Source organism: Mustela putorius, unplaced genomic scaffold (genome assembly GCF_011764305.1).
Source record: "Mustela putorius furo isolate JIRA1106 unplaced genomic scaffold, ASM1176430v1.1 tig00001069_pilon_pilon_pilon, whole genome shotgun sequence".
Lineage (NCBI taxonomy): Eukaryota > Metazoa > Chordata > Mammalia > Carnivora > Mustelidae > Mustela > Mustela putorius.
In genome coordinates, this window is record NW_025421558.1 from 340,568 (window position 1) to 358,282 (window position 17,715).

Genomic DNA, 17,715 nt, shown 5'->3' on the forward strand with positions numbered 1-17,715 from the left:
GACTTCCTTTGGCTTCCTGGGCCAGAAACCATTGTAGATTCTGAATGGCAACCATGCCAATAGAACCACTGGGAGAGTGGGAGTCAGCCCTGGCTCTGAGGGTGGGGCCAGCACCGCATTCTAGATGGGCCCAGCACCAGCAACACTGTCCAGACCAGAAATGCCACCAGAAAGAGTGCCAACTTCCCCAAGATCCAACTATGCTGATGAATGGCAGCAGTCACTCACCAAGCCAGGGTGCATCCCTGACTCCTTCACACAGCACTCGGGGCACCTTCCAAACCTGCTCATCCGAGATGGCATGCACGAGGAAGCCGTCTTCACCCTTCTTGCTTTTGTTGTGTTTTCATATTTTTGGTATCCATGTTACATTAAAGTTGAAAAATTAAGAAAAGAAAAAAACAAAAATAAAATATGATGGGAGCTAAACACACCGTTATCTGCAATCCACATAGGCTTACAGTGTAAGCTTCTCCACAGACGTAATTGTTTCTAAAACACCTCTGACATATACAAAATAATAAAGGAAGAAAGAATGTTTAGCAATGTTAATTGCTAAAATGTAAACAAGTACTTACAAAGTGCCTAGAACTGTTCTAAATTTCATCTGTTTTGATTTTATTATATATATATTTTTATATTTTATTTATTTATTTGAGAGAGAGAGGATGAGTGACAGAGAGCATGAGAGAGGGGAGAGTTAGAGGGAGAAGAAGGCTCCCTGCTCTGCAGGGAGCCCAATGCAGGGCTCGATCCTGGAACTCCATGATCAGGACCTGAGCCGAAAGCAGTTGCTCAACCAACTGAGCCACCCAGGTGCCCATGGTTTGATTTTATGTCATGAATATAATTACTGCTCTTTTACAATCAAAGAAATTAAGGTACCATACTCAGTAAGTGTATGTTGCTGCTATATTAATAAATAATTGGATGTTAAGAAATAAAAACCAGGAAAAAAAAAAATGTATCAGAGCCCTGAGCCAAACCCCTAACCCAGATGAAAGAAGCATTCTTCCAAAAGAGCTCCCATCAGAGAATGGATGACTCCCAGCTCCTCTTCTGATGTCTCCAGGTAGAGGATGAAGGTCATTCCCCGAGTCCATCGGTAACTCACTCTCCACAACGTAACTGAGACCTCTGCATTTCTGGAGTCAACACAGAACAGCTTTGTGCCATCTGCAAGGCCTGTCTCCTTTGGTTCACAGTAATCAAAGAAAACACACTCCTCCTGTGTGTGTGGAAATAATGTGAACATTTACAAGCCACCCGTCAATTACTAAGTGCTTAACGCTGTGCGTAGTATCATTTCCTCTCATTCTCATTGCGACCCCATAAAGTCAGTACTGTTATTGTGCCCATTTTACAGATAAGGACACTGAGGCTCATGGAGGTAAATTAACATCTCCCAGATCACTCAGCCAATGAGTGATGGAACCGGGGTACGAATTCCAGCAGGCCCATCTGCAGAGTTCATGATCTTGTGCACTGTGACAGGGCCAAGAAGGCTGAGAAGAAAAACACATTGAATATTTCTGAGTATGTTCATCAACCAGTTTCTTAAATCACAAAATCCTCTTCTCATACACCCTCTTGCACTAAACTTCAAATTATTATATTGTAGAAAAGAGCAGATGGGTTTCTATTCTGCTCTATTCTGGAGAGTGAAGGGCCAGCCACCACCTCCACTATATTCTCTCTCATTTTGATGTCCTCTAGCATCACTTCCAGTCATCGTTACTCTTGTCTGACCCCACCCCCCATCTCCTCACCCCTGTTTCTCCTTGTCCCCATCTCTGCTTCGCTCTCATTTGTGTGGACAGACCAAAGATTCAACACTCAGTCCTCCAGGTACTTCCTTCTCTACCTGCCCTCCAAGAGTGCTCAATGCCCAGATCACCCACTGCCATTGTGGTAATGACCCTCACGTGCTTGTCTGCAGGCCCATATCCCTAGTGGCTTGTAGGACATGTGGGGTGAACCTTTTCCCCCAAGAACCAAGTTGGATTTAACTTTGAGAGAACTGACTGGGCATTGCACGCAGAGGTGTCTGGAGATGGCTATTTAAAGCTGCACGGAGGATGTGCTTGCCTCAGAGATGGCTCCCATTATTTTTAGTTAACTGGTGAGGAGGACCGCCCCCCTTCCCAACCCCCACAGACTGCCCTCTTGCCACCACACCTCCCTTCCTCATGCCTGATGGAGGGTGCTTCCCCGTGCAGAGGGTGGTCAATCAACACGTTCTGCACAGGCAGGTGGGTCTGCACACTTCAAAAGCAGGAGCACCTTTTTTCCTCAGCACGTCTTGTCTGAGCTGAGAGACAACAGGGTACAGCAATGGAGGAAGAATTCTGAAGTCAGACAGACCTGGCTTCACATCTTCCTCAACTACTTGTGTGATTTCTGAGCTCATGTTTCTCATCTGCAAAACTGGGAACATAATACTAGTTCCTGCTCATTGTTTTGTTGAGAGGATTCAATGTGGTCAGTCATGGAATGCACTGCGGACGGTGCCTAGTCTGTAATAAGGTACAGTGTCTGGTCATCTTTAGGATTATTTTGTAACCCTTTGCTTTTGAGGTAGTTGGTGAGCTCTGTAGCTTCAGGAATTACTGAATAGGCCACATTACCTATTTCTCGAGGCTGTGGACTTTTTTTTAGGATAGTAGGTAACTAAAGAAAAAGAAGGAGGTAAAAGAGAAGAGACTTTCCACAAAAGGAGTGTATATGACTGCTCATCAGGCATCATAAAAACTGCTTTATCTGTGTAATCTCTTGTAACTTCATGCAGTCCAGATGGGGAATGAAAGTTGCATTTTATTGCTCCCATCATCCAGTGTTTCTCAGTGTTTCTCAAAGAGCATATCTTTGACCACTGAGTATTAGAATTTCCTGACCAGGAACCAGGAACCCTCGGAATTTCTGGAGCAAGGCCAGAGCATCAAAGCGTGAGGACCTTTGACTTAGGAATTGTATCATACCTAAGACTTGGTTCTGTATTTTCTTGTATTTTTTACATGAAAGCATGTCATCTCTTCCTTAATTAGATACATTCTTCAAGGTGGGAAGAGTTCTTGTAACCCCAACAGTATACAAGCCTGAACACGGCATTGGGAATTCATGAAAACATTTGGGTAGTTTTAGCTTTCTGCACTGCAGGGTCAATGCGTTAAGATTGGTAGAGACCTTGAGTTAGAAAAGCAATACCCAAGATAACTATTCTACAATGTTGTTTTTAATCAATACTTTCTCATTGTCGGTCAGGTGTTCTTTTACTGATTGATCCACTGAAATTCCTGACTTCCTGACCAGGGAGCAAAATTGACAAGTCTCCGAAAAGTGAAGTCCCTGCCAGGTCTCAGAGTGTTTGTAAAACAGAAACTCACAGGTCTTCTCTTCTTATCACTGAAAGCTCGGCCCCTTCTGACCAAAATGGTTATGCAACTTTTGAACATATGCATTAAAACATAATTTCCGTTACAGGATCTGCAATGGTATGTGCTAGCTTTAAGGAAAAGGAAGAACTTGTTACTTTATGATGTTTTTGTTCCTGAGCAATTGAGAGGTTTGCCGTATGTTTTTATGGTCGTTTTCTTTGAGGTTCCATGAACGCCTTCTGGAATGTGGAGGTTCCACCATCAGAGACATATGGGAACTTTTCCAGTGTCCTAATGTCATTAACCCAGCGGCTTTGGTTGTCATAATACACATTTATTTCTCCTACATTTAAAAGGCAATTCTCTGATCTCCAACTCATTTAAACATGTCTGATCTTAACAAGATGAAAAATGTTTGGAATCTAAGCTTATGATCTCTGTGCTACATTTTTCTTCTTTTAATTCACAGTAGCTTCCCCTACCTCCTCCTTCTCTTCTTTAGGATCAACACTCTGTGGTCGGCCAGAACACAGGCCCCAGTCCAAGTCCCAACCCCTGCTCAAATCCAAACACCGGAAGTGGTTACATGAACTCCCAGTCATCACTGTTGAATCAGCAATTGATGGGAAAGAAACAGGCTCTACAGAGGCCGATCATGGAGCGGAAACAGCAGCTTCTCCTACAGCAGCAGATGCTGGTTGATACGGTAAAACTCTCTCCTAATGTCTACTGCACATACCTATTGACCTAACAGGGGGAATTCATTATTTCCCCTTTCTGGTCACTGCCCTTTTCTCTGCCTACTTCGATGAGAGCAAGGCGAGAGTCCTGGCTATAAGAAAAGCGAATTCTATACATAAGTTATCGTGCTGCAGGAAAAAAAAAATAAAAAAGCACTTGATTTACCAGCTGCTGGACAGTTGGAATGCATGGCACCCCACCTAACTAGCCCTGCCCAGCCCAGGAATGTTAAGAACCACCAACATGGGTATTTGGATCAGGCAAAAGGAGCCATTTTTATGCTGCAGCCCTGAGGGGCAGAAATCGGGGACAGAACTTTAATCAACTTGAATCCAAACTGATTTTAGAGGTAAAAGGAATTTCTAAAACAGTTGTAAAAGCCAGCATGGAGTTTCAAAACTTAAGATTTGGCTTCCAAAATAAAGCATCTCAGAAGGGGGGATGTTTTTAAAGAAAACTGAGGATCTGTTTCCAGCTTTCAGCATAGTTACGTGACCTTAAAGAAAGGCAAGGTGGTTCTTTCCCCAGCAGGACCCAAGCTCTAGCCAGGCTTCACTGTTATCTGCTTTCCCTACCGTGTCCTTAGACATACGGTCGGGCACGGATTCAAACCCCTCCAGCCTCCGAACGCCGAGTTCTCCAGATTTCATTCTCTCCCTTCAGACAATTTGGTCAAATGAAAGGAAAAGGGGTAGGAGTTAGCCATCTCCAGGTTGATAGAGTCAAGGTACACAGAGATGTGACAAACAAAATAAAAAATGTTTATACTCAAGGAGCTTTGTAGTAAAAGTCAGAAATCTTGGGTGTGATGGGTGCTATCATTCATTCGGAAAATATTAATGGCTAGAAATAAAAGAGATCCTGTCTTTGTCCTTAGGAGCATAGAGCCCACAGGGATGTGAAATAAATAGGCAAAAGGCCGGTGATTAAATGCTGTGATGTGGCAAATACTAAAAATACTAGAACACCTCCTCTCTCTTCAGAGAGGAGGTTTTATCTACTGAAGATCTGAAGGTGAAGTAGGTGATGGGGTAAAGAGGAGGGGAGCTTTCAGGCCAGAAGAACCAGCATATTCAAAGACTCGGGGACGATAACGCATACTGCATGTGATATAGTAGATGGCAGTAGAGGATTAGGAAAATAATTGGCAAGGAGGCCAGAGAGGAGAGGCTAGAGCTTGATAAATTTACATTGTCTGAAAAGCAATGACAAGGACTTTAAGGATTTGAAACAAAGAATCACCAAACTCAGATTTGCATTACAATAAAGTATGAACAGAGTAAGGGGAAAGGTAATGGAGCAAAGATATCATCCAGCCTGGAGAGATTAAGGGTAGTCTCCCAGAAGAGGTACAATTTGACTTTGACTTTGACCTTGAAGACTGCAGGATTCTGATGGGTAGAGTAGGTGAGGAGGGGCTAGACAACAAAAGGTCCAGCCCAGGTGTGTATTTATTGATGGGTTTGAGATTAAATTCTGAAATATTTAATTCACAATGAATGGGGGGAAATGGGAGGGGGAGACAAACCAGGAGAGATTGTGGGCTCTGAGAAACAGACTGAGGGTTTTAGACGGGAGAGGGTGGGGGGTTGGGTGAGTCTCATGGTGGGCATTATGGAGGGCACGAACTGCATGGAGCACTGGGTGTGGTGCATAAATAATGAATTTTGGAACACTGAAAAAATAAAATAGTATAAATAGTAACATAATCATTCATTAATTTTAAGGAATGACAAACGGAATAATTTCGGGGTCTAGAGTAGGTGAGAAGAAATAGTGAGGGACGAATAAGGAATAGTGAGCATTTACTGGTGACCTTGAGTACTGCCCTAAGGGGTAGGGGTGCCACGGACTAGATCACAAATCAACACAACCAATTCCTTCTATAAGTCTTCTGTAATTCTGGAAACTCCAGCTGTCCCACCAACTCCCTCCCCCCCCCCTTTTTTTTTAAATCTTTGTTAATTAAATAGCTTAGAAGCAAAGGCAGCAGGAGAGAAAAACATACAATCTAAGACTGACTTTCCTCATTCCCATCAGTCCTTCTCATGTGTTGAATTACAACACGCAGAGTTTGAATTTCTGGATTTTCAGCTCTGATTCAAAGGCAAGGAAATGTGCCCCGAGGATCATGTCCTGGCACTGGCTGAACTCTCCTTGGGTCCCAGTTGAGTCACCACTGAGACAGGTGCAAAGGACAGTGAATGAGAAATGGGACTGCTGTTTTTGTGATTTTTATAAACCATTCACATTTCTCTTTGTTTGGACACCATTGAGGGTGCCTGTGCTCGTTAGCATATCCAGGAAGAAACAGTCTTTGATATGGCTTTACATTAGCATATGCTTTGTAGTCATTTCCAGTCAGTTGGCAAGGCCAGAAAGGCGCCTAAATTGAGACATTTTCTCACGAAAGTGCGTCATCCTTACTCCCTGTTATTCTCTCACCAATGAAGCACAAAGAGGAAAGATGAGTCGAGTCATACGTGTAAGACTATGGGCGTCATGGTAACCAACACATTTTGTGCACCTTCTGTGGGCCAGGGGCCACACCCAGCCTTTACAGTGGTAAAGGATTAGTCCTTCTGATCGGAGTTATGAGGGTGGTCCTAGATTTATCTACGTGTCAGATTTTGAGATGGGAAAACTGAAGCAGGACAGATAAGCCCAACAAAGATTATTTCTATAGGGGGTTTTCAGGTCCAGGTTATTGGGTTGAATTACTGGGTCCAAGATCATGAGGCATTAGTTGAGAAGTTCAATTTCACATTCTGCAGAAGTAGTCTCAGAGATGGCCTGTGAGTTTACCCTTAGCCAGAATGGGGCGGTCATCCTCTTGCACAGAATGGGACTGGGAGTCTACTCCTGAGCCTACAGGGATGACACAGCCATTCCCATGAACAGTCCATATGCCAGGCCGTTAAATCTAACTCACTGGTGAGCAAGTAGTTCAAGAAACTCAGGTTTCCAGAGATGTGTTGTTAACCCTCGGAACAATCTAATTTAGCCCTCATGGAAATAAAAAGTCAGTAAGTACATTGAATATACATAAAAATAAGTTCAGACTTGAGATCTAGTCCTTAATGGGGAACCAAGAGCCTGATCCCGTCTATCTCTATCTTTGTCTCTGTCTCACTCTCTCTCACACACACACACGCATGTGCACCCATGCACAAATCCTGTTTACTTCAATATAAACAGCAGAAACACCTACTGACATAAGAAAAAAATGATAGTGCTTTTGGAAAAAGAGAAGAATTCAGAAAGTCCCGTGCTTGGCAAAAAAATAAAACTTGTCAGCTTGCACAATATTTTACAACAGGCAGGGTAGAACATCACCGCATTTGGGTTCATGGAACATCTCAAGCTGCTTCTTAAACATTTAGGGTTTAGGCAAAACCATAAAGACTTTCACCAACCACTTTTTTCCTTCATTTGTAAACCCATATTTAAAAGAAATGTAATCCATATATTTCTGATTCATTTACACTTAGATCATCAAAATCATATTTTTTACGAATTACTTGATGCCCCAAAACCCCTGTGAGTCTTTCAAGTTTTTTTCTTAGAAACAAAAATTTGAACTTGGTTTGTTGTTGTTTTAAGGAACTGAGAAGTACATGGTTCAAGTGGGATCTTGGGAACTTGGCCAGTGCACATGTGGCCTCCATCTAATTTATCCCTCTATCTTTACACAGTTTTCTATTTATTGATTGTTCTCTTTCTACCTATGCCAGTTATGTCTATCTTTGAAAATTTGAAAATGAGGTTGCTTTGGGGTGCATACAATGCTACAGTAAAGCAATTCTAAAAACTTCCTGATCCATGATGAGAAAGATTGATAAGAGTCCAGATTGATATGACGCTTGCAGCCGAGCCATTTTTGCTTTTGTCAGACGTGAACCATCTGATAGGACACCAAGCTCAGATGGGGTTACTTGGAGACCATGATAAAATGAGATGCAATAAGGCCACTTCATAATTTTATCTAAATACAGACACAAGATCACTCTATAACCCACAAAATACCAACCCCCCCCCCCTTTGCTAAGTGAGCAATGGCTGCTTCTTTACTCAATGATAGAACCAACCTCACTTTGACAGCTTACAACCTAGAATAAATCATTGCCTTCTTAGACCCTCCCTAAATCATCCAATCAACACTCAAATCCTAGGATAGGTTCTCTCTAACGCTCTAGTGCTGAGGCACCCCAGGGTACCCCCATGATGTGCGTTCTCCCTTGCTGCAATAAGTAGTAAACCCAGCAGGTGTGTTCCTGGTGGTCTTTGACTAAAGGCATTGAAAATATAAAAAGAACATACCTATTTCCTCTCTTAGCTCCCAAATTCACCTATTCTAGAGATCTAAAGGTGGCTGATTCCAGAACGAAGAAAAGAAGGGGGCCTAGGAGACGTCTGTGCTTTGAGAATGGGGCACAGAGAAACAGGGAAGCAAATACTGTATTGTGTGGCAGGGAAAGGACCAGAATCTTTGAGTCAGGATTCGATTTCTGTTCTACCACTTGGATCTTTGGCAAGTTACTTGGCCTAAGGAAGCTTCCATTTCTTCATCTATTAAGTGGAAATAATTTCTCCTATTTCAAGAGTGATTTTAGAGGGGGAAAATTGAGTAATATGTGTACAGTGCCCCCACCAATCCTGATAGATTATCCCCTGGCATCTCCTCCTCTCTAAGGTTGCCAGATTTAACGAATAAAAATACATAATTTCCAAGTGTTCTGTATTTTCTCTGTTAACCCTACTTCTATGCCTGCCACACTCCATGGGACCAGAATTAAATAATAGGTACCAAAGCATCTCAGGTGTGCTACAAAATAAAACTAGAAACACCATCTCAAAAATCTTAGGAATTTAGCTCTCCCTGAAATCTAATTGCAAAATAAAGGAAATGAGGTTAGTTGCTAGACCCAAAACACACACTGAGTGTTAAGGAAAGTTGGAATTATACTTCCTCACAGGAAATTTATTGAAATTGAAAAGACCCATCTCTGAAGTAACACTAGTAAATAAGGTATATGATTCACAGCGACGGCTGCAAAGTTGTTCTTGCAGGCTTACTTTTTTGAATGACAGTCTATAAATGTTTACAAGTGGGAAAGGAAACATGCAACTTAATATATTTTTATCTGTGTTTTCAAGGAGAAGATTGCTCCACAGGATCAGATAAACAGACATTTGACCAGGCCACCCCCAGATTACAAAGACCAAAGAAGAAACACGGGCAATATGCAGCCAAACACTGCTCCGTATTCTGGTAAGTATTCTTAAAAATCAGTAAAAATAGGGAGTCCTGGGTGGCTCAGTCAGTTAAGCATCTGCCTTTGGCTCAGGTCATGATCCTAGAGTCCTGGATCAAGCCCCACATTGAACTTCCTGCTCGGTGGGGAGTCTGTTTCTTCTTCTCTCTTTCTGCTTCTCCCTCTCCGTCTGGTTCTCCCTCTCCCTCTCCCTCTGCTACTCCCTCTCCCTCTGCTTCTCCCTTCTGCTACTCCTTCTCCCTCTGCTTCTCCCTCTCCCTCTGCTCCTTGCCCCTGCCCATGCTCTCTCTCTCTCTAATAAATAGATAAAATCTTTTTAAAAAATCAGTAAAAATCGTAACTGCAGAAGAAAAAAACGATTCAGCTTTTAACCTCTCCTCCTCTCCTGCCTCATTTGGAAATAACATCTTTCTTAGAATCCTGCACTAGTTCCCATTTAACCTCCCATTTAATTTTCGGATCAACTTGAGTGGTTTTCAGTCCTTTCTTCATTTCCTGCTGATTCTTGTCCTCTATTTACATATTTCACTGCCCTTCAAATTACCTCGGAGAGTTCAAGAGAACTTAAATATTTTCGAACTCCTCAGTTTGACCATTCTCCTCCCAGCAAGGTATCCTGACCCTGATCATGTAAGGTAAGCGGTCATTCCTCTCTCTTGGAACTTGCATGAAGCCTGATCCACTTATCTCCCCTTGTCCTCAGCATGGCTGAAAGACAAGATGGAAGTTCCTTTGGAACATGGCTTCTTACACCATGGCCTATCAGTGGGTTCAAGGGAAGCTCGGAGTTTTGGAAATATAATACAAAATTCAACGTGGGTGTTTGGGCTTTTCTTTTCCCATTCATATAAAAGAATCTCAAGGATAGCAGCCTCAGGCTGAACAGGTGGCTGTACTGTGTTGTCAGGGGTCCAGGCATCTTTTGTTTTTCTGCTCCACCTTCTTTCACATGGAGTTTCCTCCCTAAGGGTTGCCTTGAGACCAACACACCACCATTCTTCATGTCGTATTCCAGGTAGAAGGATGAAAGAAGGGAAGAGGTAGAACGCCCTCCCAAAGGAGTCAGATTCTCTTTTTAAAAGAAGCTTCTTGAGGGGTACCTGAGTGACTCAGTCGGTTAAGCGTCTGCCTTTGGCTCAGGTTGTGATCTCGGGGTCCTGGGATCAAGCCCCACATCGGCTTTCCTGCTCAGCTCAGCAGCCTCCCTCTTTCTCTGCTGCTCCCCCCGCTTGTGCTCTCTTGCGCTCTCTCTCTCAAATAAATAAATAAAATCTTAAACAAAAATAAAGTAGGTTTTTTGGACTCTTACCTAATAACTTCTACTTCTAGCCAGAATGTATTCATCTGGATCCTTCCATCACCAAGGAAGCTTGGGAAATATGGTTTTTCAGCTGGGCATATTGCTGCAAAATCAAGGGTCCGTTTCTAAGGGAGACAGGGCGACTGGATGCTTGGTAGGCATCTGCGAGTGCGTTTCACAGTACACATGGACTTTTCCTAAGGGTGGATCCTTGGCATCCAGTTGCCAATTCCCAAATGGATTAAGAACCAGTACCCAGAGCACTGTACTTCCCATGTCTTCTGAGAATGAAATAAGCGACAAGCACAACACAAACTCTCTTTGTCATTTTCTGCTTTAATCTTAGTGCAATAATAATCACCTTGCCCAGATGTTAACATTAGAAATGATGTATGAAAAGCACATGGAACAATTTTGACCACATATTAGGAACTTCTAAATACTAACTGTGATTACTATTTTGTGACCTTCATGGAAATTCTGTCTATTGTGGTTGTTTGAAACTATTGCTCTTCTCTTAAACCTTCTCAGGGCATTTTGTCAAAATAGAGGGCACCTACGGGGAATGATTTTTAAAACCTTTATATCTGGGGCGCCTGGGTGGTTAAGTTGCTTCAGTGTCTGCCTTCAGCTCAGGTCATGATCCCAGGGTCCTGGGATTGGGTCCCATGTTGGGCTTCCTGCTCCGTTGGAAGTCTGCTTCTCCCTCTGCCTCTCTCTCTTGCTCTGTCTCTCATGAATAAATTTTTTAAAAATCTTAAAAAAAAAAACTCTAATTTTTTTTCTCATAGCACTTTCATAGTGTCCTTTCCCTTCTCATGAAACCCTTAGATACCAAGATGCTGTTGCTTACCCTTATCAGCTGTCTGTCAGCTTTTTACTATCCCAGCATCTCATACCCGACTCTGATCCCTCTTTATCAAGTTCTTCCTGCCTTCCCAGGGCAGAGCTGTGTGCTCAGTTTGGATATACAGGGAGATACAAGAGACTGTTCCTGCCTTTGAGGGGTCCGTAGTCTAGTGGGAGACATATTAAAACAAACAACAAGGACTTCAGCCTGTCAGGCTGTATGCCATGTTAGTTATCCCCAAACAGTTCCAGGCTTCCCTAGAGCTACAACTACAGCCATGTTCTTCTTCTATAGTGCTGTTCTGATATTTCCATGTGTGTCCCATTCTCGTTTCTTAGTATTTCTGATTCTGTGGGCCTCCCTGCATCTGTGCAGGGAGAGTATTTTAAAAGATTATCTTTCTCCAAGTTACATATTTAATTCAATCTCTCATTTACTCATTCATTCATTCAATATCAAGCAAACACCTACTTTGCACTCCACTAGACTTAGAGAATAGGACAGTGAACCGAACGGGCAAAAATGCTTTCCCCCATGGAACTTATCATCTACCAAGCCCTTACTTTTATCTTTCTCACATGTCATTTTTGCTTCTCAAGATGTCTCTCCATGATGACTTTGATTGCCCCAAGTCAGGAGGGTTTTAACATGTTGACTCATCACTGTCCAATATGTGGTGCCTCCCTAAAGGGCAGCCTACAATTGATGGTTCCACTTTGAGATTCCATGGATTTCCCAATACAAAAGCTAAGTGCGGAACAAAAGCTTCCAAGAGCAAATCCCACTGGAAAGAGCAGGCTGGAGTATCAGGCAAAGCTCAGTGAAGGAGCTTAGACTTTGGCCTGAGCTTTGAAGGAAAAGTGGGGTTCAGAGAATAAAGAAGGGCATCATATGAAAGGGAACTGGTATGAGCAAAGGTGGTTTGTGGTATGTGGATAACAAAGCAATAATAACTCTACCTCCTGGGACAGAGGGTGTTCCACGTGGAAATCATCACTCGAACATGCACACCTTGAATTCCAGACGTTTAAAGAGATGGGAATTTTCCCTTTGGACACTTGGGGGCCACCCAAGGAAGCTTCTTGAATGGGGATGATGCGGATGAATAACTGGACATGGTGTTCAAGGCAGAGGTGCAGAATCTAGCAGCCATGTATAGGATTCTTCCACACTTTCTTATTTGGACTCTGGGGTAACCAGTAGCCTGGACTGCACAGCAGCTGGTTAATCAAAGTTCTAGTCTTTGGTCTTGGAACAGATAAAGCTAATTCAAAATGAAAGAAAGGTTGACTATCACCTCCCCTCGGTGACTCCAGAAGAGGAGTAAAGTAAAACCTAAAAGCTAGAGCCATTTTATGCCTTTTTCTCTATATTATATAAAATCTTGACCAAGGGATGACTTAGGGGATACTTCCCTCTCAAAGCTGTCTTACTCCTTTTATAAAAAGTGGCATGATGGTTATTTCTATTTGTTTTCTACCTGAAAACAGTTTCAGAGTGGATAAGTTATTGCAAATTGCTGTAAAATATGTGGTTATGAACTAATATAATTATCTTCTCTTTCTCAGGTGGCTCATCTACCGTGAGTTTAAACGCTAACCAGGCTTTGGCAAACCCAGTTTCCACACATACCATTTTGACTTCGAACTCCAGCCTCATGTCTACTTCCCATGGGACAAGAATGCCATCGTTACCCACAGGAGTTCAGAACATGGGGATGTATGGAACTCTGCCTTGCAGTCAGCCTGGCACGTACAGCGTCCCTTCAGGAGTGACTCAGCTGACCCAGCAGAGGAACCCAAATCAAGTGATAGCAAATCAAAACAACCCTCTAATGCCACGGCAACCTACCTTAGGGGCAAGTAATAATAATAACGTGGCCACATTTGGAGCTGGGCCTGTTAGCAATTCCCAACAACTAAGACCAAATTTAACCCATACCATGGCCAGCATGCCAGCACAGAGAACGTCAAACGTAATGATCACGTCCAGCTCAACAACACCAAACTGGGCCTCTCAAGAAGCAACAACCAAACAGCAGGAAGCCCTGAAGTCCACGGCAGTCCGCTTCCCCACAGGGACGCCTGCAGCCTACACTCCAAACCAGTCCCTGCCACAGGCAGTAGGCAGCCAGCAGTTTTCCCAGAGGCCAGTGGCTCCTCCTAACCAGTTAACACCAGCGGTGCAGATGAGACCCATGAACCAAATGAGCCAACCATTAAACGGACAAACCATGGGTCCACTGAGAAGTCTGAACCTCAGACCCAATCAGCTCAGCACACAAATATTGCCTAATTTGAACCAGTCAGCAACAGGGTTGAGTCAGTCGAGGACGGGCATAAGCCAGTCGCCATCCCTGACACCAGGCAGTTTCCCTTCACCCAACCAAAGTTCCAGGGCTTTTCAAGGAACCGACCACAGTGGTGACTTAGCTTTTGACTTTCTCAACCAACAGACGGATAACATGGGCCCTGCCCTGAACAGCGATGCTGATTTCATTGATTCCTTATTGAAGACAGAGCCTGGTAATGACGACTGGATGAAAGACATCAATCTTGATGAGATCTTGGGAAACAACTCCTAAAGGAGAAGAGGGAGAGAATTAATAAACTCCACACACTAAAAGGCAGTATTTTACAAGGACGCTGTAAAGGCCAAACTCTTAACTTTTAGTTGGACTACATGAAGATACCTTGGCATACACATGGAAGCAGAAAGTAACTACAGTGCTTGGTTCAAATGGTTGTTTTAAGTCTCCAACCTGAAAGTAAAATCTTGGGATCACTCTTCCCTATCTAAACTCCAGGACACAGTATCCAGTTTGCCCAAACAGAACTGTGATGTTGACGTGTAATCAGTTGTGTAAAATAGGTTTCCCGAGCTCCTTTCCTCCCTGAAAGAAAAGTAATAGAGCTTGTGGCTTGTTAAACCCCACGTCATATGGAGGTACCAGTTCCCAGCAACAAGCAACAAATTCCTTCGTTTGCTCTAATAGGTAGTCAGTGTGGTTTAATCTTCCCACTCTTGTTTTTTCCTTTAGCTTTCCTAAAATGTTCAGGGTAGATTGGGATGTTATAGGTTTGTTTGGAGTAACCAAACAGTGCTGCAAGTAGAGGAGAGCCCGAGAAACTAGAGAACATCCAGTGGATCATAGAGTTTCTTCCCCAGATTCACCTCTCACTTGGTCAGTTTTCCCACATACGCCATACTTCAGCAACATGCCGAGTCCGGTGATGAGACAAGATTGCAGAGCTCTCCAACTTTATTTGGGTTTCCACAACCCATTCCCAGGTCCATTTCCAAGTCTTAGATACAATCACAACTTGTCCTAATCATACTGAAATATTGGTGCATACCTGTCTGCATCAGATTTCACTATTTCAAAAAGAAAGCATCCCACTGAACATAGCTACAAAGGAGATTTATCTAGCCACAGATAACCTGGGGTGTTACTTATTTTGATGATACCTGCTGGTTAGTTCCCATGTTGAGTGAAATTAAGCCTTGTCTTCCCTGCTTATTTTGATGACCAGAGACTGATTTGTAAGAAAACAGAGAGAAGAAGGTATCTTGTTTTGATTGGAGATAAGAAACAGAAGATCAGGACAAGAAATGGTGGGTATGGTTGGGTACAGATCTATTTGACAGGGTTTGAAGGAAAGCATAATTGAGAGAGAAAACAATCTGTCCTGATTTGGGCATATTTGGGTGAACAGCTAAAGAGAATGTGATCCATTCCAGTAGCAATGTATCCATTCTTGGCTCCCTGATGTGATGTATCGTCACCACATGCTAGATGGACCTGCGTATCCAGGTTTTCTCCCTCAGGGCCGAGCACTGTATCAAACAAAGAGTTATTGTTGAGTCTTGTCACCTCAGAACCCACACACAGATCAGCTATAAAACAGAGAGGACGTGTGCTGATTTGGAATGGATGCAAAATGTCACTATCATTTTCCTCATTACGGAAGAACATAAGTTATCTTCAGCCTTTTTAGTTATACGCCCGCATAGTCAATTATCAGGTGTAATTTAACTGGACTCATTTAATAACTAAGTCTTTCAGTATCTGTTCTAAAAAGATCATATTTTGAAAGTTACACAAAGCCCTCTATCAACCCTTAAACTGTCTAGAAGCACTCTTCTTCTTTTACACAATACCAACGTCACTGGCCCAGAATCTTTTCTGTGCTAGGTTGTAAATATGAATAAATGACTTCTTTTGTAAACTTTTGTAAAGAATATTTTGGTAGAAATACTTAAAACATATTCTTTGGGTTATATTTATACATATGTGAAATAAATATACTATCAAAAGGTTATATTTTATACAAAAAGTAAATTGTTACCTTTTGTATGCTAATATACGAAGTTTTGTATAATATGATGGTTTATTTTTAGCTCTACACTTAAACCGTAAGAGGTCAAGTGGGAACTTTTGAAAACTATCAAGAGGCTTGTGTGACAAATTTATATTCTGAAACCTCAAGAACTAAGCATTCCAGGTTTCAATTTTTTCTTTTTTTTTTTTCCTCTCCCTAATTATTTTTAAACCTTTAGTTCTTTTGTCTTATTTGATCCTACTGCTGTGGACATTGTATTGGTCCTTGTTGCATGTGGTCTACTGTGTGTTTTCCCATTTTATAAAACAGTGTTTCTCCATGCAAAAAAAGGAAAAAAATATGTACATATAAACACTTTTATTTTATGACTCCTCCATATTACTGTACATAATGGCCAGCACTTCCCAGTTACACTCCTGTGATTCAGCTTTTCTCTACTCTAACATAAATAGTATGTTTTGTAGTAGCTATCAAATTTAAGAGATTAAGCAATCAGAATGTTTGGATTTTCTTCTATTTTAATGTGAATTTCATAATTAATGTCTATTTATTCAGCTATTCATTAAAATACAGGATTCTTTGGGGAAAAAATGGCGTAGTCTATAGTTTCTGTTTTTTGGCAGCCTATGACCAAAGATGATGTAATTTTCCTGAAAGCTGAGATGATGACAATTTGATAGACAGAATGTGGCTAAAACTTTAAGATTTACAATGTAAAAGCTATTGGAATCCAATCTCCCATTTATAGAGATACCAGACTACTTAATTGTTGGCATTGTTTATCATTCTGACATATTATTACAGGAGATAGAAGTCATTTCTCTTTCTTTTTTTATTCAAAGACTAGAAAGCAGTTTAGGCAAATAATTCATTCTTGGCTTTGTGTTAAGCCCAATGAAGATAAATAACCCTGCTCTAAGTGAATGCACTACTACTACTTGCATTACTGTAACTGCACCCATGACTGTAAAGATTTCAACCTGTAAAACAAGGATTTTGTATTGTGTGTAATTTCATGTGTTAAAAAGTAGTTTTAAAACATTCGGAAGTGGTTCTCTTGTATGAAATCATACTTTCAGTCACCAACAATATTGTTGCTATTATCACAGAAAGTTTGGAGAACTATTAATAGTGATGGGCAGATTTATTCTCTGGGAAGCTTCTCCTATTAGTGAAATGTTGCCTAGTCTCCTTTCAATGTTCGTTAGTCCACTTAGAAGGTTTGTATTAAAATCCTGTATGCACAGTATCACTAAATACCGAAGACACACTCCCTAAGCCTCAGGCATGGTGGACCTTTGCTTGGGCACTGGCCAAGTCTGTTCAGGCCAGTCTGAGTGAACACAAGGCCAGGTAAACACAGCTTCACGAGAACGCATTTACACATTCCTTCTTGAGAGTCAAAGAGGTTAAGAAAAAGGTGGGAGGAGGTGATGGGAATCGTTCCTACCAAGGTTCTTTTTTTTTTTTTTTTTTTTACTTGACAGATAGAGATCACAAGTAGGCAGACAGCAGGCAGAGAGAGAGGAGGAAGCAGGCTCCCTGCTAAGCAGAGAGCCCGAGGCAGGGCTCGATCCCAGAACCCTGAGATCATGACCCGAGCTGAAGGCAGAGGCTTAACCCACTTAACCCACTGAGGCACCCAGGTGCCCCCTACCAAGGTTCTTGCTCCCCTGTTGAAGTATGTTGCTGCAGTTCCATTGTCCCTCCCCCACTGCCAGAAGGATGTGTGGCATTATCCTCTTTACTTGTGTTATTCATGGAGCAATGATAAAATTGACATTCTGTAGGGTCCCTGTCCAGTGACTCTGGAAAGTTTGATAGTAAAGAA

At 42.2% G+C, this 17,715-nt stretch overlaps 1 protein-coding gene across 1 annotated transcript in view; it reads left to right on the forward strand.

The window, feature by feature from the left end:
* Positions 1-16,925, forward strand: part of MAML2 (mastermind like transcriptional coactivator 2) — a 344,972-nt gene extending 328,047 nt beyond the window's left edge. The window contains exons 3-5 of the mRNA XM_004754548.3: positions 3,877-4,080; positions 9,273-9,387; positions 13,110-16,925. Of these exons, the coding sequence (XP_004754605.1) occupies positions 3,877-4,080; positions 9,273-9,387; positions 13,110-14,125 (1,335 nt within the window). The 3' untranslated portion in view covers positions 14,126-16,925. The remainder of the gene's footprint in view (positions 1-3,876; positions 4,081-9,272; positions 9,388-13,109) is intronic.
* Positions 16,926-17,715: the final 790 nt, after the last annotated feature.